Consider the following 25,373-nt stretch of genomic DNA (forward strand, 5'->3'; position numbering starts at 1 on the left):
TATATATATTATTATTATTATTTATAGATTTTTTTTAACTTTACAGGTAATGTCAGACAATGACTGCATAATAAGATCCAATGTTCTGCTGGGAAACTTTTGGACATGGCATTTATGCGGATGTTATTTATTTATTACCACCCACCTAGACCAGACCAGACCCCCCATAGCAAGCAGCAGCCATCCCAAGCGGGTTAGGAATGACTCAAAAACATGAAAAACAGCACATTGTTTGATCTGGCCTCCAAATTCACTAGATCCAAACTGATCATGTATCTGTGGGATGATCTACAGAGGCCCCTCCCCTCAACCCACAGGACCCAAAGACCCCCACTAACAACATTGTGTTGCCAGAGGACACCCTCAGAAGGCCCATATCCATTCTCTGATGAGTCACAACTGTTTGGGAGGCACAAGGGAGACCTACACAATAAGGCGGTCACCATGTTATGTACATAAAATAGTGACTGCCTTATTGTGCCTTATTGTGTTTTGAGAAAATGATCCCACATTGAACACAAAATTAAAGTATGCATTTTATTTATAGTGTATATTTGCATTGCAGTTGGCTACATACATTCAAAGTGGGTTTAGTGAATTCATTTTCTCAAAACACAATAATACGATAACAAATGTGCCAATAACGCTCACAGCGACAGTTTTGACTTATTACCAACATAAAAACAGTTTGTGGGCGAGCTTTACTCTGAACAGCGCTGCTTCCAGGAAACACATCTCGACAATACAACTTATTCCGGCTCAAGAGACCCCCTGCACCGGACACGTCCAACAGAGCTCATACTCTCACACTTTAGTCCCTTTGCGGCACCCGTAGCTGTCGAGTAAAGTCAGACGTGTATCTTTGCGTCAAACGGGAAGTTCCATACAAAACAGCCGCAAGATGAATCATGTTATGTCGAGTCCTCCATTGAGCACAACATATTACCGTGCGGTACATTACTAATGAATTTAAACGAAGATGTCAACCGACTTGATGTTAGACTTCGGAAACCGCCAACAATACCCAATGATGGATAGTGAGACAGGCACCATGTCCATCGACCAGGGAGGAGAGTGGGGTAAGCTAAGCTCAGAGTTTCTAGAAGGACCCACACCGGGAAGCAGCCAGTAGTCGAGATAAGTCATCAACAACAAAGACGCAGAAACGGGCTTTTAAAAGTTGTTTGTTTCAAAGCGCCGCTACATACGTTTGAGGTGTATTTGACGCTTTTGTATCCATAGTTCTCTAGTCTTTAGCTAGCCCGTTAGCATTAGGTAGCTGTATGTGCTGTGATGATGTAACCTGCTGAGCCTGGATGTAAAGTCAAGAACAGTCAACAGTATAGCTCACTTTATAGTCCAACTAATGTTTAACACACCACGTGGATCAACTGTAGTGCTGAAAATATTTACGAGCTGAAGGGTCACATTTTTTTGTGGCCATTGTGGTTATAAGGCTTATAACTTTGAATATCCTATGTTTATATTCAGCTTTAATAAACGTTAATAATATTGGTGTGGTCTGAATAATCCACATGTTTCTAACTAAGGATTATCATTAGAGTTAATATTACTAATGGCACAGCTATAAAATATCATTAGAAGTTAGGTGTATTTATGTAATACCAGTACTAATAAATGTGTCATTTCTCATTGCCCTGCTTACAGTACTGCTTACAGTAACTACCATCTACACTCCCTTTCCAGTTCAGTAGGAGCTCTAGTGAGCAGCACTGCTCTAATTCTTAGTTTCATTTTCAGCGTTTATTAAAAAGAAAACTCTGAGAGCTGTAGATATAACTGTGTTTTCATTTTGGAGGCTTTGGAGGTGTGTAGTAATGTTCAGTTATATTGTCTTGCGTTGATGCATTATTATATTACTAACAACCCCATTTCAGTATGCTGCTGGTATAAAAACAGAACTATTTTGCTAGATTCTTGTCTTGAATGGTCTCATTATTACAGTGTGCAGCAGACTGAAAGCTGTTGTTGTTTTTTTTCATGCTGTCTGATGTATGTTCATTGTTACACAGACATAAGCCTCTTTGATGAGCTGGACAATCTGGGAGATACAGATGAGCTGCTTGATGCCCTTGAGAGAGCTGCCTATGTGAGTAACTCATCCACTCATATGCAAATGGTAGAACAGTGAACTGAAACTTAGTCTGATGTGGAAAGTAGTAGTGTGGAACAAGAGTGAGTCTAATAAGAGCACAGTATATTGATGTGTGTAAAGAAAGGTCATACAACTGCTTCTTTACCTGTTTATCAAAAAGACAACTGGAATTTTTTGAAGACGTTTCGTCACTCATCCGAGTAGCAGTTCTGAGAGACTGGAGGAAAGTTGAGGTTTGAATAAGAAAACTGTGGATAAAAATCCATCAGAAACTTGCTTGACCAGAAACTGGTGCCACTCATTTGCATAACGGCTCGTTACTTACCTGACGCCAAGGACGGGCACTGTGTGCCTAGGCTACCCACCCCACATATGGTGCTCCAACGAAGCCACTGTCAGTGGGAGCCTCCAGTCTCAAGGTGTGAATGGTGCTGAAACTTGATGGGGACAGAAATCAAGACTGTATTGTAAATAGATGGCAGATTAAATCTTAGTCCACCTCCTGTCCAAAATATATTCTACACCTCCTCTGTTTAGAGAAGGTTTCTCCACTTTGACATATGTAGATGACTCCTTTTACTTCTCTCTGACAACAGTTTCTGGTCAAGCTTCTGATGGGTTTTTACCCACAGAGTTTTCTTATTAAAAACTCAGATTCCCACCAGTTCCAGAACTGAAGAAGCTACTCGGATGAGTGTTGAAACGTCTTCAAAAAATTCTACAAGTCCAGTTGCCTTTTTTCAACGCCAACCTCCTCAGACTTTACCTGTATACTTATTCTCACCAAGTGTAGGTTCAGAATAAAAAAAAAAATTTGAACATGTACTGCATACATGAGAGTGAGGCCAATAAACTCAGCTGCAATATAACTACTATTGTCCTTGACATAGTTGCATGTTTTGTGCTCTTTGTTAATCTGGTCACAGTAAACTCTACGAGTACACTGCATTCCTGATAATATTTTGAGTATTGACGAGTCCATCTGTTTCATTCATTGTCAGTCTCCCATGCATTGTGCGTCACCTACTACAGTATCACATGCTCTAATTAATGACATGGTGCATGCACAGGCAGTTTGGATTGTTATTGACTCTAATTGAAGTTGGTGATGACTCCTATATTGTGTTTGGTTCCGGTCTGTCCTTTCATAAGATCCATGGTTGAAAAATGTATGTTTTGTTCCTCAGGCCAACGAAGGTCCACATCTGGACTTTGACATCGACATTCCTCTGTGGAATGAATTGGACACAAGCAGCACCTGCACAGGTACAGCAACATAATTGTTTATGCGTGTCACATTTCTGCTTGGAATCTCATGAAAGAGAATTTTTGTCAGGCAGTCTGTTGTTGTTTTGCTGCATGCAGCGATAAGTGTAATGGGCCTTTGATGCAGCGCCGCAGAGGAAATTGAGGAGCGCTTGCATTGTTATTATCCACCATTCATAATATTCACTGGTGGTACTGGTAATCTCCTTTGTAAAAGATGTTTGACTGGCATGTGTACGATGTCATGTTGTCATGGCTGCTTTATGGTTAAAATGATTATTTACTGGGTGAATACATGCGAGACACAGTGGCATATGCTACATACAGTTCACAACATACACTATGTAACACATTTCTCTTTGTCCTTGCATGTCCAGATGGTGAGGTGAGTGTGGACTCTCTGTCACCTGCCCACACTCTAAGTTCTGTCCCCTCTCCTTCCTCTGTGGAAGCCTTCTCTCCATACTCCTTACAAGTAAGTCACGGTCTTCACCTCTTCACCCTTCCTGGTTTTCGGCTTTTAAATAGAAATTTCCAATGCAAATGTTATCTTTGTTGCTGGTTGTGAGTATTTACATACAGTGTATGTGTGCCCACCGCTGTGTGCAGTTGGAACAAAGAAAACCAGATGGTGTCCAAACAGTGACAGCTGCTCTTTGCTTTTGGATAGTGATGCACACGCTTGAGACACTTATTAACAAAAGCCTTAAACACCTTGTCAGATTAATAATTTGCTGTCCGTCTGAGCCGTGTGCCAAACCCTCGTTAGAAAAAGGTGCTGACAACTTCAAACACATTAGCATAATTTGGCGGGCAGATGTTTTCACAGTGTGTCAAAATAAGGACAAGGGTTACGTCTTTTTCTGGGCCCAGCGCAGTCTGTGCACATTTGTTTGCTAACAGAATCACATGGACTAAATCCAAGGACACATTTGTCTTTCAATATTCACAAGGACACTTGATACATTTTGATCCAATGTGTTTCAAGCACATGAGAGCAGTATGAGTAGTACGGGTTTGTGAAAGAGCAGTAGAAGTGGAATATACTGTATTAAAAATGTAAAACATTTGTTTAGTGCTTGATCGAATAAAGTGGAGAGCCACATAAATACAGGATGTAAATTGAATCTATTTTTCACATCAGGACGAGGCCCTGTCTCCACAGTCGCAGCCCTCGCCCGTGTCAGTCTGTTCAGATTCCAGTGGCTTTACTGATATCGCCCCCCCTGCTAAGAAAGCCGCAAAGAGGACCGGTCAGGTGACACGAGGTGAGGCAGCATCCACCACCACACATCTGCTCGTTCAGTTGTCGTCCGTATTTGTGGTCGTCGTGTTAATACAGTTACGAGATGTGTTCAACAAATATGAAAAGAGCCATTATTTCCTGTATCTTACATCAGCTTTGTTTTCACCAGCTAAACCAGCTCAGCCAGCCAAGAGGCCGATTCAGATTGGCCCAAAGATTTCCATCCAGCCCAAACCGGTGATTACAGCTGTGCCCTTGGCTCAGGCAGCAGCTCCCTTGCAGACCAAGACAATCATCATCCAGCCCCTGCAGACCACCGTGCTTCCTGTGGTCAAACAAGCTCCTGTCACCATACAACCAGCACCCCCTGCAGGTCAGGACTCACATTGCAAAACATAGAAATATTGCCACACTCTTTTCTGTTTGTCTGCTGTATTTTGTAAGTCATTATACTGAGATGTTACTTGCAAATATTTGTTGATTTTCATGAATTATAATTTAATTTTGCATAAATAATAATGTAGTTATTTTAACTTGCCACTAGATGGCACCGTAACCTTAGTCTTTTCCTTTCACTCAGCAGTGAAGCTCAGTCCCTACTGCTACTCTGCCTGATGATCAAACAACAAGAAATAAAACACATTTTTAGTTAAGGAAACTAACGTATGACCACAATCATTTATTCATTTTTGCAATTCAGCCATCAAAAATATGCAATCAAGCCTGCTTTATAATCTGTGTTCAGTATAATTACAGACGGCTGTGAATTTCATGCATTTAAGTCATTATTTCTGTTGCTTTGTGGTTTAGCCTGAATGGTTTACCAATCAGGTCCTCGCTGTGTGTTACATCAGCAGCACCTAGGCCAATGTAAATACTTATGTCACTGCCTGGGACCCTAGTGGGTGGAGTATCGGACCTCTTCTGAAGTGAATGTGAACTTGGCTCTCCCGTCTGGTAATGGTCAAGATGGCAGATGGTTCAGGTCAAGGCATCAAGTGTGGGACGCCAGATGAAAGTCAAGTCAAGCCTGCTCAGTGTTACTAGTCTCATCGGTTAAAAAGCTCCTGAATATTCACAGCTGAGGAGCACAACTTTATTTGTCAGGGAGATAAAAGGAAGGAGTTAGAATTTTTTACTGATTAGTTCACATTTTACAGAGTCTGACGTGTGCAGTCATTTATTTCCAAGGAAGGAACACGCTGACATGTGTTCCCAATGCTTTTAATTCCTTTTGACTTTCATCCTTATGAATTCTTCTTACAGATGGTGAACTGGGCACAAGACAGTGTGTTGGCACCACACACATTCATTAGCAGCACTGGCTAACACTTCTACACGATTAGCACTGACAGGCTGTTTAGCATCAGAGGTGAAGGTTGTCGGGTCAGTTTGAGGAATGGCTCCTGGCACAGTGTTACTGGGAAGGGTGGACTCCACTAGTGGAGGCCATTACCTTAACAGAACATGAACAAACAAAGACATTATCATTTTTATTGATGTTTTGTGCAAACTTATTTCTCTTGGGCCACGATCCACTTTAAATGTAACCACATGTGCATGTTTATGTGCCTTCACATACATAAAACCACACACCTCTCACTTTGGAATGTGGAAGGTTAAGACCACAGGTCAAGATGGGAAACATCTTCTCCACCTGTACTTTACACACAGACAGTCCCATTAAAAAAGGGGTTAACGCAGGTCACCAGCAGCAGGGAGGGAATGATGGAACCGGAACCTGAGGGCTGCAAAAGGCCAGATGTAGCTTCTAGCTTGGATAGAAAAGTAGCTTGGATGTTTTTTTTTATCATGGAAAGAGGGATAAGGATTAGGAACACATGAACAACCTTGCATAAACATATAATCAGTCTGCAATCACCAGTGTTAATGACTTATTATTTGATGTATATGTCTCTCAGGTCGTCCCATTGTGCTGTCTCAGCCGAGCCACCTAGTGCAGATCCAGACACCTCAAACCATCTCCGCCAATGTGGTCACCATGCAAACCCTCAGCCAGGACAAGCCTGTCCCTGTCGCTGCTCCACCGATGGTTCCCGTCACCCTTCGGACCCCTTCCTCCGACGATGATGTGAGTCAGTCCCCTCTGAGGTGTTAAATTTAGAGGACGACTATGATAGTTCAAAATGCTTCTTATAGAGCATTATCTAGAAATCAAACATAATTTAGAAAGTGAATAAATATTCTCATAAATTGGCACTTTCAATATCTTGAATGCATGTGGTAATCTGGAGTCTAAAGATGAGACTATTGGTGAGTGAGTTGAAGGTGGCGGTGTTAGCATCTGTGCTAACATTAGCAGACATTGGAAAAGGGACAAACCTTTTCACCACTTTGCAGTTTTGGTGTATGGTTAAGTTTTAGTGCTAAATAAGTCTACAGGTTTTCAACGTTTTTAACGAACCCTTTATTTTGCCACCTAACACACAATGTCCCACAAGCAGTTTATTAGAGAAAGCCGTCATAGAAATAAATAACACTCTCAACAGTCACATGGACGTGCAAGGACTGGACATGCGTGCATTTGCATGCAGCTGCATGTTTATTATCAGTCATCGTGGACGTGCACGCATTTGCCCGGTATGTGATGTTGTTGTTGCCATGTTCACGTTTGGACTGGATACTGTCCAACCCCAACGCTTTCAAGTTAACCTAATTTTAGTGTTTATTTTAATTTCCCAAACCATTACCTTTAATTTTTTAGTAAAAATGCAAAGTTGAAAAGCATTCATAGCTATTATTTATAATGACAAATGCGTTTTTCCACACTGAGGGGAAAAGTTATTATACTGCTTGGACACTGCCAGTGCCTGACATTTATTTAGTTAGGATGAAAATACCAGCTAAAAAACTAATGATTTTCACCCCTGACTAAAGACACATCATCACCAGATATATTAGCTTGCTAAAATAATGTGATGCTAAGTGTCAATGTCAAACTCACCTTCCATGAAAATGAATTTCCCTTATGGGACAAGTTACATTAACTATCATTATTATGGAGCTACAGTGATTATCATTGCTGACCTTTGCTTAGTCTGTATCTGTGAGGTTTTAGTGGGAAGACAGACATGTTATGTAATTGTAGTTCAGAGAGTGTGACAGGCCGACATTACTCTCAGCGTTGATGATTGAGGGTGGATCCTTCTGTGTGTTGCATTCAGGGGTGATGTCAGGACAGCTGCAGTGGACCGAAAGATATGAGCGCACAATATTACTCCCACACACACACACTAATTTCTCACTGGTTAGTTTAAATATGACGCATACATGCAACTTAGATTTTAGGCTGTCTCATAACGTACTATTAACTGTAGCAGAGACTGCCCAGACAATTTAAAAGTCAAAAAAGAAAACTCGGTTATAGTAGCTTTTTTTTTTTTTATAGATTTTGCCTGTGGTCTCACAGTGAAGGCTTTTAAGTATGCTGGTCTTATTTTGGCTGGGAGAGGCTGTCATATTCTTTTAATTCCAAGGATTGTGCATTGGCCTGTGTTTCTGATTCTTTCTTCTTTGTCGTGCAGGCTGCAAACTGTAGTCTGAAGTGTCAGCTTCCATTGCGCAGCCGGAGAGATGCCGTGACTCTCAGCAACTGAACTGTTGTTTCAGGCTCTGCTCTCTGGCCCAGCACTTCCTGAATGCTTACTCTTACTCTGGCCATTAGTGAGTTGAGAAACATGTTCTCACCCTGCGTCCTACGCTGTATGTTTTGTTCATTCTGACAGGAAGACTTCCACATTGGCTGTTTTTGGACTTGCAAAAGTGCATTGTTGAGGACATGAGTCACTTTTTAAATTATGCAGAGCCAAGTGACGTTAACAAAATATCCTTAACAACATCTGGAGTTTGTGCGGCAACACAGAGAAATTCTATCTAACTTAAACTCAACCGTCGTCTTGTGATGGTGAAAACCATTGGTCGCAATGTGATGTCACACTGGTATGTTTTATCAGCGTGCTTGATTCAACTTGACATTAATTATGTTTTTCATTTTTTTTAATGATTATCCTCAACTGGAAAGTGGCTCTTGTTTAATGAGTGGTAATGGCTGACCTTTAGCTGTAAAAACAGTTGGTCCCTGAAAGGGTGGAGAATAACTAGTCCAATCATTATCGACATAATCAAGTCTGGAGAAGCATTTTCGTGCCAGTGTTGAGGAATTCCAAATCCCAGTGGCCAAAACAAATATGCCTCTCGGCCATTTGTAAAGCTAACCAAGTCAATAAAGTTTACAATAGGTGATTAAAGGGGAGGGTCTGTACACATTAATTGTAAGTGTGGGGAATGCAGGTACCTCCTCTTGTTTTTCAAGAGACACTTTTCTTTATTTAAAATTAAAATCCCCTTGATAGAACATAGTTCTCATGTAAGCTGTACAATGATTTTAGGGCTCATTTGTTTCTGTCCACCGGACAAGAAGTCACATCACACTGTGTGAAATTGACCATTTGAATTTGGACCTACTGCAGCTGTGTTCACTCTGTCATTTGACCGGCCGTAGCACAGTGGTGGACTCAGCAAGTGGATGTGTAAAATGCCTGTTAAAGATGGCACGCCTATGCCAGGTGTTACTGTATGCTGTATCTACAGCATGTCTGTCACCGTTTTTTTTTTTTTTTTTTACGGTATCGTATTCGGGCCTATATTTTGGCCCGTATAAGCCTGGTTGTTAAATGTCTGCTAACGATTACATGCTTCAGACAGGTGTTATGCAGGACGAAGCGTTTTGTGACAGCTGTAAACAGCCATCAGGGATTGAGTCAGTGTAATGTAGTGGGTTCCTACGCAGCTGGGGATTTAGCGTGTGTGTGTGTCTGTGTGTATGTATGTGTGTGTTCTAGACCAACTGAAAAATAGCCTATCCTGAAATTGCAGGACTCAACAAATCCTCCCATTAGTAGGATGGGAGGATTTACAGGAGGAGACCTCTCTCCTGGTGTGCTGGAAGGAAATTCTGCGTAGCCTTTGCTGTGAGCTATGTAGAATGGACAACATGTGTATTTCTTAGGAGTATATAAAGCAGCACAGCGATCATGAACTCTGCCTAAATCTAAAATCTATTTTGAACATCAAGTTGTTGTTTTTTTGTTAATTTCTATGGACTAAGGATATTTTGCCTCATTATTAATTATTTTTTTTATTAAAAAGTTTGAATACATTTTTAAAATGTTAAAAAATTGAATTGACCTCCATGGAGTGTGAGCTTATATTTTATCACTACATCTGTTTGTTTGCATTTCGTGTCAAACACGGTTGTGCGTAATTTGGTGCTACTGTAAACACAGCCACACAACCCCAGTTGCCACCCTAACATAAACTTTATAACACAATGCAAAAAACAGCTGCAGGACCTCAGTCAACTGGAAAAATGTGCTGCATTACTTGTGCTCTGCACCAACATGTATAACCCACAGGATTTATAGTAATGTAATTTACATTTACAATACCAGTCAAGAGTTTGGACACACTTCTGACTGAATTGAATTAGTTACAGTTGAAGCAGAGCTTCAAACAAGTGAACTGCAATATAAAGTATAAAGTAATTAACGGGGGATTGACGGTTATTTCACCTGTGGAACACCTGCCACTGTTAAAGGGGTTATGACCTACAGTAAAATCACCAAAAACTTTCACCCTGACTTGTTAAATGAAGCCCCTCCTACATGGATATGTTTATAGTTGATCACACACTTCCCCCTGGAGTAACCCCTGAGACGCTGGATAGAAAGAGAAGTTCCTGATCTATCGTCTTATGCTATCAACACTCGCTTGTTTTTCTCTCTTCACCTGCATCCGTCCGTTAAAGAATTTAACGGATGTACTCGCACAGCTGTACTCGAACAACTTCAGGTCATATGTGCTGCTTACGGGCACTTTTATCCCTTGTTGACTTTTCCCACTGACTGAAATAGGCTGAGTTTGAACCAGTATCTGTGTTAGCCTCTTTCCCATTCAACTGAGCTTCATTGAGAAGTGCCACTCCTGCCCCACATTTTCTTCCTCGTCCACACTGTGGGCTCGATGTGAAGTTCCCCCTACTCTCCATTCCCTGGTAACTGCTCACTTGCTGTGTTCCCAGGCTCGGTCCTGTGGCACTGCTCCCAGATATGAGCTGGGAGACAGAGGGGTTTCTCAGGAGACAGAACACAAATACAGGGATCCAAATAACTTAATCACCAGCAGGGCCATTAAACCCAGGATCTTACAGACTTACTCTGGGGAGGGTGTTTGTGTTTGGGGAAGGGCAGCCGAGGGGTGACCGGGGACTGGATGCACAAAGAAGGTGTGTGGGTAATCGGTGCCATGGGTGTGTTCGTTCGCGCGAGCTCATGTTAAGACGATCACTGTTTGGGTTAGCAAGCGTGACTTTGATTTCACTTCCCATCTCGCTGATGTCAAGTGGAAAGAATCCCACTGCTCGATCTTTGAGCGTATCTTTATTTATTTATCCCTTAATCCGTTTATTATGACATATATTTTTCTTGATTTGTAAGATGGTCTCGCATAAACAAATGTAGAAAATCTAAACAGAATAATGTGGGATATCATCTATTTATTTAGAAATTAATTAGAGCGCATACACGGCAATTAAGAAAAGTTTTCTCTTCTTACATCCAGGCCCACAACACAACATATATAACATATATGTGATGTGCCGTGTTTATGTGTCTCCAACGTGAACCCATTTCTCAGCCAGTGACACGCTCCATAAACATTCCCTTCTTCACGTATAGAACAGAGCCGTTGCCAGCGACCTCCTGACCTCTTAGGGGTTCTCGGTGTAAATATTTTCAAGCAGAAGCTTGATCTTGTGCACTTAAGGGCTCTTTGGGTCGACGTTAAAGCTGCTATCTGTCTGCTTATTATTCTATCTCTGTAGTAAACTGGAGCAGCAGCAGCTGAGGCACTCTCCTGCTGAGAATAACAAAGTCCCCTTTGGCTTGGAGTTCCTCTTCCTCTCTTCCATTTACTTTGCACTTCGTCATCTGTCTTTTTATTTGGGAGTTTCTTTCTAATGCTTAAGTTTTGAGTCCTCTTAAGATATTTCTCATCCTTAGTGTTTTTCACTGTGTCTCGAGTGTTAATGAGCAAGTTCAAAATTGGCAGAGCAGATGATGGATGTGAAATAAAATGGCAATAAATGGATGACCATCGGCAATAGGACATTATTAGAATGTTTTATCATTTTTTCCCCCTTATTTTGAGACTTTAGAGTTTGTCCACATGAATGTAAAGCTACTTTCAAACCAAACGCCTTGAGACCATAGATAAACATGATGTCACGCTAGTGAGAGAAACTGTGTTGATCTACAGTCCAACAGGTGGCTTAGACAGGCATAACCACTTCTCTTTCCTATTTGGATAGGTGCTGAGTGGTTGAAGGGTAAAACACATGACTTAACGTGAGTAATAACTTATGTCCCATGTTGTTCTTCTGTCCACGTTTCTGTGTGTTGCCGCGTTCCTGCTCTAGTCAAAGTTGTCCCAGAGGCAGCAGCGAATGATCAAGAACCGCGAGTCGGCGTCCCTGTCTCGGAAAAAGAAGAAAGAGTATCTGCTGTCGCTGGAAGCTCGCCTGAAAGTGGCGTTGTCTGAGAATGAGGTGCTCAAGTGTGAGAATGGCAACCTCAAGAGACAGCTGGAGGGCCTGCTGAGTGAGGTAAGAGGCTCCGCAAGTACTGCCACACATCGAGCTTCTGTCCAAAGTGCATGTGCACAGCTGACATGCGTGAAATTTTCACAACTTTTCAGAACGGGAACAACGAAAGACACAAATTGTGCAATGAAAAATGATCTGAAGTGTGTACGTAATGCGCTTCCTCGCTTTTATTTATTCTTCCAACAGAATACAATACTGAAGGCAACAGCACCCAAAAGGAGAGCTGTGTGTCTCATGGCGGTCCTGGTGTTCCTCGTGCTTAATGTTGGACCAATGAGGTGAGTGTCCGACGGCGATGGTCCATATTCCTTCAAGTTTCTTCACATTAATTTAATCTAGCGTCCAGTGGCTGAAATTCTATTCAAACCAAATGCTGATGCTGATGAGGGCTGATACTGTAGCACAGCACACACAAAGGTTACTGCACGAGTATTTGATTACAGGAGGATGGGAAGCAAATGGGAAGCCCCATGACTCATTAAGGCAAGTTTCCTCTCATGTAAGACATGCAAAAAAGTTTTATTGAAAACATTGTACAACATTTCCCTCTGAAACACTATGCTCTGTTGTTGCCCCTCCCTACAAAAAAAAGAAAGAGACTTTGAGAGATTTTGAAAAAGTTAAAAGTTGCTAGTCGCCAGCAGCTGAAACCTGTTTATTATTTTCACAATGGCCGCCTTTGTGCTATTTGTCCTAAAATTGTCCCTGTGTCCCTGAAATATCAGGAGAAGTTCACATATTGTTGAGTCCGTTCCTATTCTCACAGAAACTGAAAACAATGCTGACGATTAATAGTTTCTCCATGGCGCGTTACTCTTGTGTGAACGAGTCAGAGCTCTGATGTTGTTGCCAGAGTTTATAGCACTTCATGACTAATGCGTAGCAAAAGTAAACAATTTCCACTTCCAAACGTAAAACAAGAGATTTCAAGCTACAATAAAAAGAAAGGGGTCAAAAGTGTTCAACATTTGCATGTGACAGTTTTTCTTACTTGTTATATTAACAATCCTGACAAATTATAATGAGTTATATAAAGCTACGCTGGGGGAAAAAAAAAGAGCTTGATTCCAGCCAGTAGACTGGGTGAGTCTCTGTTCTCATTTTATAAAAATGTTTAGTTTTCTGCTGGGAATACGATTTCTACACAAGAATGCAGGCATCTACTTGTTGGATCTAATATTTTGTTCGCTGTGCTGGAAATTTTAGGTTTTCTCTTGAGCTTAAACATGTATACGTTTCTTGGGAACCATGAATGCGTTTGCTTTTTCTGACTTTACTGTAACTACTGTTCACAGTAGTTACAGTGTGTGTGTGTGTGTCTTTGTGCGTCTGTACCTGTGCATGCATCTGTGTGTTTTGTGTTTGGGCTCTCCTTTGGAATGTAAAGTATGCCCGCTTTGCGGTCCGATCCCTTTGAAATGAAAATGCCACCCAGTGTACCATTGACTGTGTGCGTGTGTGTGTGTTTGAGAGAGAGCACCACAGTGCGCTTTAGATTGTGCAGTCGAGATCAGAGTTCAGATTGTGCTTTTGTGGCTAAAAATCAAAACCCCTCTTGCGCACAGGATGAGGGCCACATGGAATTCTGTGGTCATGCAACAATCCAGCAGCAAGTTCTTCTCTTAAATGAGTTTCCTTCAACCCGAGTGTCCTGATGTGACCTTGCATCACCTGCCTTTTTTCCTTGCCTCACCTGTTTTCTGTCCCATCAGTCTGCTTCAAGGTGGCCCTGGCTCCAAGCTGGACATTTCCTCTGTGCAGCACAGTGGCAGACATCTGTTGGGATTCTCGCCAGAGGCGGAAAGTGAGCTTGTGATGGGCCCCGAGGACCTCGTCAGAGCCCCCCCAGAGATGGCCGACAGGTAATGAGCTAAAACCCCTCAAACAGGCTTCAGAACACTGTGTTTACCTGCCATGTTACTAGACCAGGATGCACCTGTGCCTGCGCTCAGTCTGAACTGGTGCAGCTCATTACGGCAGATATAAACATGTGCGCCAGCTGATTACCAGCTTCCAAATGTCTGCCTGTTGAATACCTCCAGGCTAGCTTGGCAGCATTTGACTAACACGGTGGGAAATTGGGGTCAGCCTAGTTTGACATCAAGCTTTATATCATTAGTAAGAGTTTATTTTTTCCAAGGGCTTATGTATTTTTCTTACTTTTTAAATGCTCCCAAGGCCCAGCGGTAACATTTATAAGTAACATAAATAACGTTCTTATTTGGTACGTTATCTGAACGTCCATGTCAGGAAAATTATGTTTTTCGAGGTGGTCAGAGCATCTAATGTCTCCACGGCATTACCAACCTGCGTTGTGTGTTAGATCTCCGTGTAGGGCATGTCACATGGTAATGCAGACCATTCATCGTCAGTATCAGGTTGCCCGGCAGCATTAAACCAGCACAGGCAGGAAGGAACACATTAGCCTTTACAAAAGGGGTGACACCAGAGAGACGCAGCAGAAAGAAGGATGACGGGGGGAGATATGCAACCTAATCTCATGGTACCACTGAACAGGAAGATGTGTGTGTTGGAAGGTTAATATGAGCCCCTGAGCTAGAGTTATGGTCAGGCCTCTGTGGTCTGACATGTTGTCTCAGTGAACCGTTTCCAGGTCGTTTACAGACAGGAACACGAGGCGTGGCCGACATGCTGGCTCACATCTGGAAGGCCTTAGAGGCAGGATTACTTTGGTGGCATACGTTTTTCTTAAAAACAAAACAAAACAAAAACCTTAAGGTGGGCACTGACTGTGGACAGTCTACATCAGCACCTTAGGCAATGTAATCATTCACCCTCCAAGACGCATATCAGTTGTAATTAAAGTTAGGGTAACATCTGAGGAGGTAAGCCGTGCAATGCTAAGTGATGATAATCAAGAATGTATGTGGACCTACCGTATGTAACCGCAGAGACCTTTGAGCTGTCATTGTCCATAATCAGGGAATGGGACCTTTTGTGTGGTAACCCTTGGTTCTCTGAAGCATGTTTTAAGATAATTGTTAGCAGGATTCACAGCAGCATGTGGACTTAGCGTGTCAGAGCGTCTGCACTTCCGTCTTTGATGCAAGTCAGCACTTTGGTGCACACATACGCCGACTGAAGCTTTGCCACCTCTGCACATGTCAAGCCAAACTAAAAAGGCATTGGTAACCGAAGTAATGTGATATAATTGTCTCCACATTGAAGCCTTGCTGATGTCTCTTTTGGTGCCATTTTGTTTCCTGCTGTTCAATGCACCATGGGCGTTTCACCTACAGTGAATGGAAAGCAGCCACGTTGGCTCTCACTCTGCCTTCGAAGCATATTCCTAACATGTGGGAAATGTTTTAGAAGACTGTTATTTGAAATTCTCACAAAGATTTGTCTTGTAGCCTTGTAAAGTTATCACGTTTTCCTCATCCAACCGCCACCGTGCTTTCATATTGTGTTTTAGCTCAGAGGATAAGGCCCTGATGGTAGTGAAGGATCCCATCTTTCTCAGACCACCTCCCCCCTGTCAGCCTCCCGTTAACAGGACCAAGTGCATTGAGTGAGTAATATATCGTTTAATGTATGGAATGGTGTGCAATGATTTTCCACAGAATCGCCCAAGTGTTACCTAAAATATAAAATATGCACAACTTGACAGGTTGGCGCATGAGTTGAGGGGCTGGGTCCACCGTCATGAAGTGCAACAGACCAAATCTAGGCGTATGAGTAACAGCAACCACAAACCCACCAGGACCATTCTGGTAAGTTACAACAGCTTGTTTTGAACAACAGGAAAATGTATTTTTAAGGGCCGTGAACACATTTTATGTGATATGCATTGGATTTTCGCAGACTAAAGTTCATTTGTATTCCATGCAATTACCTTCAGGTTTTGGCAGTCCACTGCCTCTCTTTCACCACTGCTTCACCTCACCTCACACCTTCCCTTTTCCTGCCTCTCATTTCACTTTGTAAGCCCGAGTTTAATCCGGCAGCCCTGAGAAAGTAAACATAACACTTAGAGGGGAGCTGTAGGATTAGTGCCCCCTGCTCTTTTTTCCATCATTTTTTCAAAATCTGTCTCATCAATTCCAGTCCACCAAGAACTGCCCACCTAGTGTATATGGCCTCTTCACGTTCATCTAAATATAAGATGCAGTTTTGCTTATTTTTATCTATATTGAACATTTTAGCCTAAAGACAGTAGTTAGTGGGAAAAAAAACATATAGCTCATTTGAGTGGCTTTGAATAGACTAGTGTTAACGGCACTGTCTGTTGTCACTCTATGATGTGAACAGGACAGTTAAAGCCATTCAAGCGTGAATCCATTCTCTCTGTTCGTGACATACATGTTTTTGCTGTCACTACCTGAGCATTTTTTTCTACGACAGCCTTAAGACTTCCGAACTAGATATAAAAACTTGGAATGTGTGTTGATCCCTAAAAGATTTTAAATGATGGTCGATTGTCCTATGATGAACAGAGTCTGCACTTGCGTATCATACACTGTTGACAGCAGTTTATCCTGCTTCCTTTAGAGCTTATTTGGGTAATTATAAAGAGATTATAGCGAATTCTCTGTGCCCCTCCCCAACAGAAAACAGAAACAGAGAATAAGGATGCAGAGAGTGCCCAGATCGTGACGGTTCAGTACACAGAGACAGCTGAGGAAAAGTGAGTAAAGGCTTGGTGCAGTTTCATCACTGAGTTATGTTGTTGCCACTTCATTACATAAAGCAGCTGTAGACATAACAAACTGGTATGTTTCATCGTTTTAACTGTATTTGACTCAAAGTGTGTTTAAATAGAACTGTAATGGGAACATTTTTGTCTTTTGAACCCTTTATAGATTTTACAGTTTTAACAAAAGCTGATTTATGAGGCAGTGAATTTGTAGGCTGACCCTTGTGCACTGTTATAGAGCTTTGGCGATCGTGTAGAACCTTTTTCAACCAAGTATTTTAGGCCGGACAGATGGAGTCAATAGTCTTCTGGCAGTTTATTTTCTACCGTTGTAAGTCTTGGTATGAACTATCCAAATCTTCAAGACTGGAAGAGTCCCTTTCAGAAGTCAGCGAAAAAATATTGAAAAAAAAACAACAAATATTTTCAACATTTTCTGTCAGTAAATTTAATGGTGTTCTATAAATCAAATAGGTAGTGATCAGATATAATACAGATTACTACTACTGAACATCGGCTATTAGCCTATTTGAAGCATATTGATGTTATGTGTCACATTTATCTAGAATCTTGTAATTCATCTCTAGGAATTCTGGCAGCGAGCTACAGATATACTACGCACCTCAGCGCACCTACGGGGACTTCTTCGATGAGCTCAATCGTCGCGGTGACACTTTCTACGTCGTGTCTTTCCGTCGGGTAAGTTCAAACAGGATGCTGAGTTGAGAGGACCACTGAAAGCTGGCTCTCACATAGAATCTTATAGACTGGTTAAAGTGGTCACATGAAAAACAATTAATGGAAATTTCAATGGAAGTTGTCACAGCTCAATACCGATCAACTCCCATCCCATCATATGTTTTCAGGTTTTCCAAACAAGAAGTGGGCAATTTATTAAATTAAGAGTAAGGTATGATTCATAGATTATACATAATAGGTCTTTAAGTTTAATTTGAGAGGAAATGAAGGAGATGAAACAAACACATCCAAGGGTGTAACTCCACATTTTGTCTTCTTTTTGCACATTTGAGGCTCTGAACCTGTTTTGAGTTTTCTCTGTTGGCATGCTCCAACGTTGACATCAATTCTAGTGAGAATCTTGTGATTAGCTAACATTGCATCCTTTACTGGTAACTAAACAAAAAGAAAGATCTGTTTTTCCTCAGGTTTTGTGTTTTCCTCATATTCTGTATGAGCATTCGTTTCACTAAATGGTACCAAAAAATGGTACCAAAAATAGATGATTAAGTTAGCTGACAGTCTCTTAGTGTGTCTTTATGTCAGCGTAATGCTACTGTGTGTTTCTTACAAAAACAATAAGTGGTTGCAGTTCAAAAAAAAGCTGGATCAAGTTTATCTTTAACAGAAGACGACTTCTTAAGACACTTTGCGCCTCCCTCTCGATGTTAACCTCCTAAATCCTCCGCAATACTCACTGTGATGAGAGTTTGGAAACCTACGGTCAAAGATCAAGACCCCTTTTCACCGATCAAGTCACAAAGGTTTGGCTCTAAGTTGGCATGGTGACAGCTAGAACAATGGTAACAATGGTGTACCCGATTTGAAGGCCCCTACAGGTCAAGTAGCTGTCCTTTGGTTTGTGGCAGCCCTGGGATACATGGGCAGTGACGGTGTTATAGTTTGGAAATCTTGAGCATTACCAAAAAAAGAAAAAAAAACACTGTCTTATAATCAACACAGTATATTCACCATATTGATTAAAGATATTCACAGAGATGCTGATAAAATATAGAGGAAGCAGACTTCACAATTATGTTAAAGATTTAATGTTTTCATGTACAGATGTAGGGCACCAACTAACAATGATTTAATTAAGTTTTTATGAACTGTGACAAATACTGGAAAACCATCGTTGCATTATCTAAAAGCCATCTTCATATTGACTGTTTTGTTCCTAGTTGAAAGACGAAAAACAGTTCGCTGTGACTTTTTTTTTTTTTTTTTTTTTTTTTTTTACAGACCTTTATTAGCTTTTCTCAGTCAGTTTATTTGCCTGTATTTTGTTTCCTGGGTTTCAGGGTGTGTGGGTGTTTTCAAAACCTCGTGTGCTTTTGTTTTTTTGTTCCAGTCGGTATGATGTTATTACAAGCCTGCCAAAGCTATGGATTAAATTTGGAATTTATTTATTTTAAATTCAGTCATCACCAGCGTTGACTTTTGTCCCTTTAGGAAAGTTAATTTGGCCTGTTCTTGCCCTCTCCAACAATTGAGGTCACTCTCTTCATTAGGGAGATGGTCGTGTTTAAGTCCAGGTTATGTTATGTCCTCAGTGTTACCACCCATGTCTTTCATTAGGTGTGAAATGAGGTGAGGTGATGGAAAACACAACTCTCAGGAGGAAAAAAAAACATGGAATTGTTCTGCCGCCTGTCTTGTATCGGTCATTTTGCGGCCTTACTTCACTTTTCATGTTGTTTTAACACTTGTGACTTTGTGGAAATGTACATTGAGGTGGGGTGGTGGAAACATGTCCAGTAATGTTCAAGGAAAATTCACCTGTTGTCATGGCTTGTGATTGTGCCCATGGTGGTCTGCAGCTTATCCTCTATGATTTACAGGGCCATTAGCATACAGTAATTCACACTGAAACAATTAAGACACAGTATAACAGTAGAGGAGTGCCACAAATGAATAAAGTGTATTACAATTGTGTGTAATTTTAGCAAAACCTATGACGCAAGAAAAGTTTTTTAACCATAGGAAGTCTCATTGCACCATCCTGTCCTCCCTCTGCAATCATTCTCCCAACTTTTGACCTTACTCCCATCTGTCGACACCTTCTGCAAGCCAAGTGTGGAGTCTCTTGGGGGTTGGTAAGCTCCAGTTTTGGTGGTGACAGAGTTATTGGCGATTTGTCTGTAGAGATATATGTTTCAGTTTATTCTCAACCCGTTTCACACGTGATAGCTCATAGGAAAGATAAGCTTGTAGGACTATAGGACGGGCTGGTATAGCTTGTATCTCAGCCTATTATTTTTATTTTGACCAGACTCCCACCAATTCATCCAGTACTTTTACTCATGTTTTTAGACGACATTTGTCTTGGAAAACCAACTTGAGAGAAGAGTAAACTGTCCTCTGATTTCCTATCTCATCCATGTTTTCTCTAATTTAAGTGTTTTCATTCACCCTTTCCTCATCATACACTGGTTCCATTCGTTGTGTGTGGTATTTGGGCTTCATGCCATTTTGTAGTACTACTTTTGCTTATCTGTTGTGTTATTGTCTCATATATGCAGTAGACGTATCCCATTGTTTCTGTAGATGTAGAAATTAAATCAAAATCTGCATTAATGTATCCAAGTCACATCTGTGTTCACACATCATCTTTCATCTCCACCACAAAACCTTTTCTTTCTCACTGTCTGGCGACGTGTTTTGCAGAAGTTGTTTGTTATAGTTCCAGTAGCTGAACTAATTAATCATGATCCCAGACTTTGAGAGTGGAGTTGCTTCAACAATGACCCAATGAGGTGAAAAACAGTGCTGAATATATGTGTATAGGCCTAAAGACAGTTACTCAGTTTAAGGTTTATAAAGTGAGTAATGCTGTGTGCATTCTCTGATTCTGTTAAGAATTTCAAACCTAAATTTGATGGTTTATGGTGCTTTTTCCATCCGTGACCGCAGCACCAATGATCGTCCGGTTTGTAATTCCCCTCCTTTTAGGACGAGTTCTAAACTACACTTCACATCCTGATAAACAAATAACCAGCCAAATGCTTCCAACTGAGCTGTATATTTCTCTTAATTACTTTCTCTTCTTTGTTCTCAGGATCATCTTCTACTTCCTGCCACCAGCCACAATAAAGGAAGCCGACCCAAGATGTCTGTGGTGTTGCCAGCCATGAACATAAATGGTAAGCCCTGAACAGTGGAGAAACAGTTGGAGAGTTTGGGCACTCAACACAGTGTAACAAATGAAATACAAGCTGGGAGCAGATTCAGAAACGCACAAGAATGCATTACTTGTGGCCTAAGACACTTCCAAGGAAAAACTTATGTTTTTGAGCCTATTAAGGTGATACTGATATTTTTTTCTTCATTGGTATTTAGATTTAGTAATCTGCTTACTTTGAAATTGGACTTGTGCTGCCTATTTAACTTAAATGAGCGTTGCTTTATATATTTTTGTTGTTCGCCAACATGGTTCTTTGATATCTGGGGTCTTTTTAGTCCAAGGCCTTTGCTACCTCCCTTAGAGCCGTCTGTAGTTTCTACATTCCTCAGCCTCTGATTAAACTCAGAGTTACATCTAGCAATACTGAAACCTGTTTGCCTGTGAAATGTAAAATTTCTAAGAACTACTTTGTCTGTCGAGAGACACACCTGAGAGCCAAAACATCACATCAGTGTATACGCTACGTATTTGCTTTCTGGTCTCAGTTGGAGAACCAGTTTCTAGAAGCTCCCCCTTGGTTATTGTGAAGCTTTAGTTTTTCTTCATTTTAGATTAGGCAGACTAGATGTTAACTTAGCTCACCCTGAGCTAACCTAATTGGTCTTACTGTTCAAAAAAATCCTGCCTGAAGCGGCTGACAAATGTCGTTCTTGGTTCTAGACCAACCAAGTGTTGGCTCTTGAACCAGATTCACTGGCTGAGAGACGTGTCATTTGATGTCAAATCAGGAAATTAGAAATTAGACCTGGCTCTAGCCCTTGAACAGCCTTGATGGAAAAGGGTGTAACTTTGAAGCCAGTGGTGAATGAAGGTATGTGCAACATTCACACATCTACCACCTGCAGGCACCGAACAGTTTTGTAACTTTGTTTTCTGCTTATGTGGTTCTGTGTGTTTGAGCTTTTAGGCTTTACTTGTGTATTGTTCAGTGATCAGTTCAGTATTTCCATGTAACATGAGTTTCTGGGTGACTGACACACCGTGACCAAGTAATTCAGCCAAGAAGTCATCAGTGCTGAATTATTGTTCAGCAGATGTTGCTTGGAGTGCAACCCAATTTGAAAGTCTAAGAACTTTGGTGAAGAGTACACCAGACAGTCCATTCACCATCACGGTTGCACGTAGTATCTGTGTGGTAGTCATGGTGAATTTAATAATTGTAAAGCATTGATTGTAAATCACTGACACAGCCTGTCCAGATTTCTCTTGGAGAGTACAAGCTTGCTTGTCATAGTGGGTGGCTATCAGAGTGCGCTTGGTTGCGGTTTAGCGTGTGGTTTTTACCAGCCCATTTGAGAAGCAATCACCCATTTAGTTGACTGTCTGCCCTCAAAAACAAACCCACAAGAAACATTTTCACACTGGTATAAGTGAAGTACAGCTCGGCATCTTAAGACTTGTTCAGTAAAAATCTTGGACTTCCACTAGTGCGTTGGTTGCCAAATAGTTTTTTTTCTTTTTTTTTTTCATTAATGAATCATTAAAGTTTGCACATGTTGGTGATTTCCATGAGCTCATCAAAACTTTTCTCTGTGGCCCTGAGATTTCCTGGATTATCAATACAGTGTGTTAAAGTCAGGTCATAGAGGTTTCAGTGTAAAGAACGTTTCTTTAACTAAACACTACAGAGTTACTTATCAGGTGGCTGGATTTCCACCAATCCCACATACAGTGAACTGAAAGAAAATACTGAAGTGGATCAGGGCAATCACGAAGACAACCTTTTGTTGTCGGCAGTTAAACTGACATTTTTATCAGGAATAATGTTGTTGATCTTTTCTCCCCCTTTATCTCTGTGGCAACACACCAGCAACGGACTTGATTAGGGTTTCAGCCAACCCAGAGACGAGTGAGTCAGTGCAATACGAGCCTCTTACTCAGCAAGGAAGCCGCGGCCATTGAGAATTTTTATTTTTTTTCTACGCAAGGGGTGTTAGATGAAGATTGATGAAGGTAAACATTGTTCTTGGTTGGTCTTGTCAAGGAGGAATGTTAAGGTCCATGCTGGTCAGATGGCCCATTGAAACATCAGTAAATGGTGAAACCCAAGACCTCCTTTTCAGTTAATTGTTAAGATGGCCAAACAAAGGTGGCATTCATGGAGAAATATCAGGTCTAGAAAGATTTGCATTAGCTAAAGAAAGAGGTCTTCAATTTGCATGATTTGTTGTGGATGCTTCGTGATCTGTGGTTTGCAAATTTAAAACGTTGTGTTCCTCTGTTCCCATTTCAGCCGTTAGTGTTTTAGTGTGCATGTAATAAAAATGGCTCTATCGTCATGTGGTATATTTCCAAGAGAAGGCTTACACCTGTTTTATGTTAGCAGATACCACAACTGCTCTTCCTGGTAGTTCCTCCTTGACCTAACAATGAGGACTGTAGTTAATAACTAAGACAACAAAGGCTAACAACGCAGAGGATGGCAGTGATTCTCTTGTTGCGTTTATGAAGCCTAATGTGCCACACAGATGACCGTTTTAAGTAGCAGATTTATGATTTATGCTGTCGTTGTTTGAAACTTTGAGGTGGATTAGTGCAAATGCAGTTTAGTTGGGTGCTACCCTTAGAGAAGTAGAAACACTGTCCTGTTGTTGGAGAGTGATTGCTCCACAGCAGAAGATAATTCTTTCCAGCTCCGTTGCTGCTCTCCTTTAGGAATGCCTTCCTTCTCCAGTCACTAAATGGTTTTCATCTGGAGGAGGTGGATCGGTTCTGCTAATCTGGAGTGATTGTTTGGTCTGTCTCGGTCAATAACTGTACATTGTAGAAAGAGACTTTGATGTAATCCGTCACCTTTTTCTGTCTCGCTGCGTGTCCACGTTTCAGGGGTTCTGTTAAAGTCACTTAACCTTGACCTATTTCATTTGCTCTGAAAAGAAATGTATCTGGCTCAGCCGTGTCTCCATAGAAGGACTGAAGTGTGTTTATTTAATGATCCTCTGAGTTTGAAAGTAGCTCAATCAAGCCACAGCGACATGCTTGGAGGAGAGGAATGTTTTGGGGGTGACATCATATACAGGTGGATTGACCGTAGGAGACGCACTGCAGTCTATTTTCACTTCTCTGAGATTTTACATGTGCTCTTTAGCTAACAGGCAGCTTCCAGTGGGGGTTCAAGGTAGATTCTGTACCAACAGACTTGTGGGTAACATTTTCCTACGTCTGTAATCCAAACAGAACATCCCCACTCTGAAATAGAGTGCACTCTTCCCACACCAAAAGCTTAACCTTGCCCTCCACTTCCAGTCATTATATGCCCCAGCAGTATGTTGTTGGCTCCACTTTGGTCTAGACTGAAACCTCAAAAACTACAGCTATTGGATTGAGTGCTGTAAAATGTTGAAATTTGTGATTCCCAGGAGATAATAACTTTATTTCGCATGCAGCTCTAAGACAGGGTTCAGAAAGTGGTTACAGAAGAGAGCCCAAAAAAAAGAAAAGAAAGGCCAACAGGTGCAAATCAGATTTGGCTAAATTTGATATATCCAGATTGTAATATGAGAAAAATAAAAAAAATATATTAAAAATGCCACAATTAGGACAATTCAAGTTTAACAAAATGATCAAATACCACAATATTCCACAAAGAACAAATCAACATTATGGGTTTTAAGAAGTGATTTAAAAGGGGTCACTGATTCCTCTAGCCCTATCTACGCAGACATTACCTGAACTGCCAAAGGTCGATTTGTTTGTTATGTCTTGACAACTTATAGATGGGTTGTAAAAGCTGATGACGCTTATACATCATCTGAAGTCCAGATTCTTGACTGATATTCCATTGGTCACTTCTTTAGTTTTCACCATTAGCTTTTACATTTTTCTGCAGACAATACTGTATTCAGAAAAAGCTGGTACTTTGGTTAAGAAACGGTGAGGTTATTAGCAGAATTATCTTAATTAAAATTGCATTGGCTGGGTTAATGAACAAAGTAACCTTCATATTTTTTTTTTAACTCAATCTCGGTTTCTGACTTTGCTGGCTGATGACTTGCTTCCTTTCTGATATAAAGCCAGGGGAAGCTTCCCTCATGAAGGTGTCCTTAGAGTTCGTTCCAGCCTCTTTCCTCCCGAGGCGCACTCTCGGGTTTCCTCAGATTCATTGTTGCCAGACGTCGGTTCTTTATCAGCGTTCACCAGCTCACTGAAATTCCTGGAACATTTCCAGATGGCACCAGTAAAAGGAGGAATAAGACCATGCAGAGCAGGCCGATCGATCTGGCAGCCTCTTCAAAGAGGTACTGTTAGAAGTTAGGCTTCGTGGTTGTGTGTGTGTTTCCTTGTTCTGTGTTGAGGCTTTCCAAGCAGTTAGTGAAATACAAGTTAAACGGTTTGGTAATTTGGTAAAAGATGGATGTAAACAGAGTAGGATATTAGATGTTGGTCCTCAGTTAGGTTAATGCTTCATGGTCAGTTCAGTTAATGTGCAGCACATTTCAGTGGGCACCTAAAATGTGGACTGAGCATATTCTGATCTGGCTCCAG

At 41.2% G+C, this 25,373-nt stretch overlaps 1 protein-coding gene across 1 annotated transcript in view; it reads left to right on the top strand.

Moving 5' to 3' along the window:
• The first annotated feature begins 832 nt into the window (after nt 1–832).
• The window catches only part of atf6 (activating transcription factor 6), a 28,213-nt gene continuing 3,672 nt past the window's right edge, over nt 833–25,373 (top strand). The window contains exons 1-15 of the mRNA XM_047588287.1: nt 833–1,079; nt 2,034–2,110; nt 3,304–3,382; nt 3,760–3,857; nt 4,527–4,650; nt 4,798–5,001; nt 6,551–6,720; nt 12,124–12,309; nt 12,496–12,587; nt 14,022–14,171; nt 15,746–15,841; nt 15,941–16,043; nt 16,881–16,957; nt 17,554–17,665; nt 20,763–20,847. Of these exons, the coding sequence (XP_047444243.1) occupies nt 980–1,079; nt 2,034–2,110; nt 3,304–3,382; nt 3,760–3,857; nt 4,527–4,650; nt 4,798–5,001; nt 6,551–6,720; nt 12,124–12,309; nt 12,496–12,587; nt 14,022–14,171; nt 15,746–15,841; nt 15,941–16,043; nt 16,881–16,957; nt 17,554–17,665; nt 20,763–20,847 (1,753 nt within the window). The 5' untranslated portion in view covers nt 833–979. The remainder of the gene's footprint in view (nt 1,080–2,033; nt 2,111–3,303; nt 3,383–3,759; nt 3,858–4,526; nt 4,651–4,797; nt 5,002–6,550; nt 6,721–12,123; nt 12,310–12,495; nt 12,588–14,021; nt 14,172–15,745; nt 15,842–15,940; nt 16,044–16,880; nt 16,958–17,553; nt 17,666–20,762; nt 20,848–25,373) is intronic.

The sequence above is a fragment of the Mugil cephalus genome, chromosome 6 (genome assembly GCF_022458985.1).
Source record: "Mugil cephalus isolate CIBA_MC_2020 chromosome 6, CIBA_Mcephalus_1.1, whole genome shotgun sequence".
Classification (NCBI taxonomy): Eukaryota; Metazoa; Chordata; class Actinopteri; order Mugiliformes; family Mugilidae; genus Mugil; species Mugil cephalus.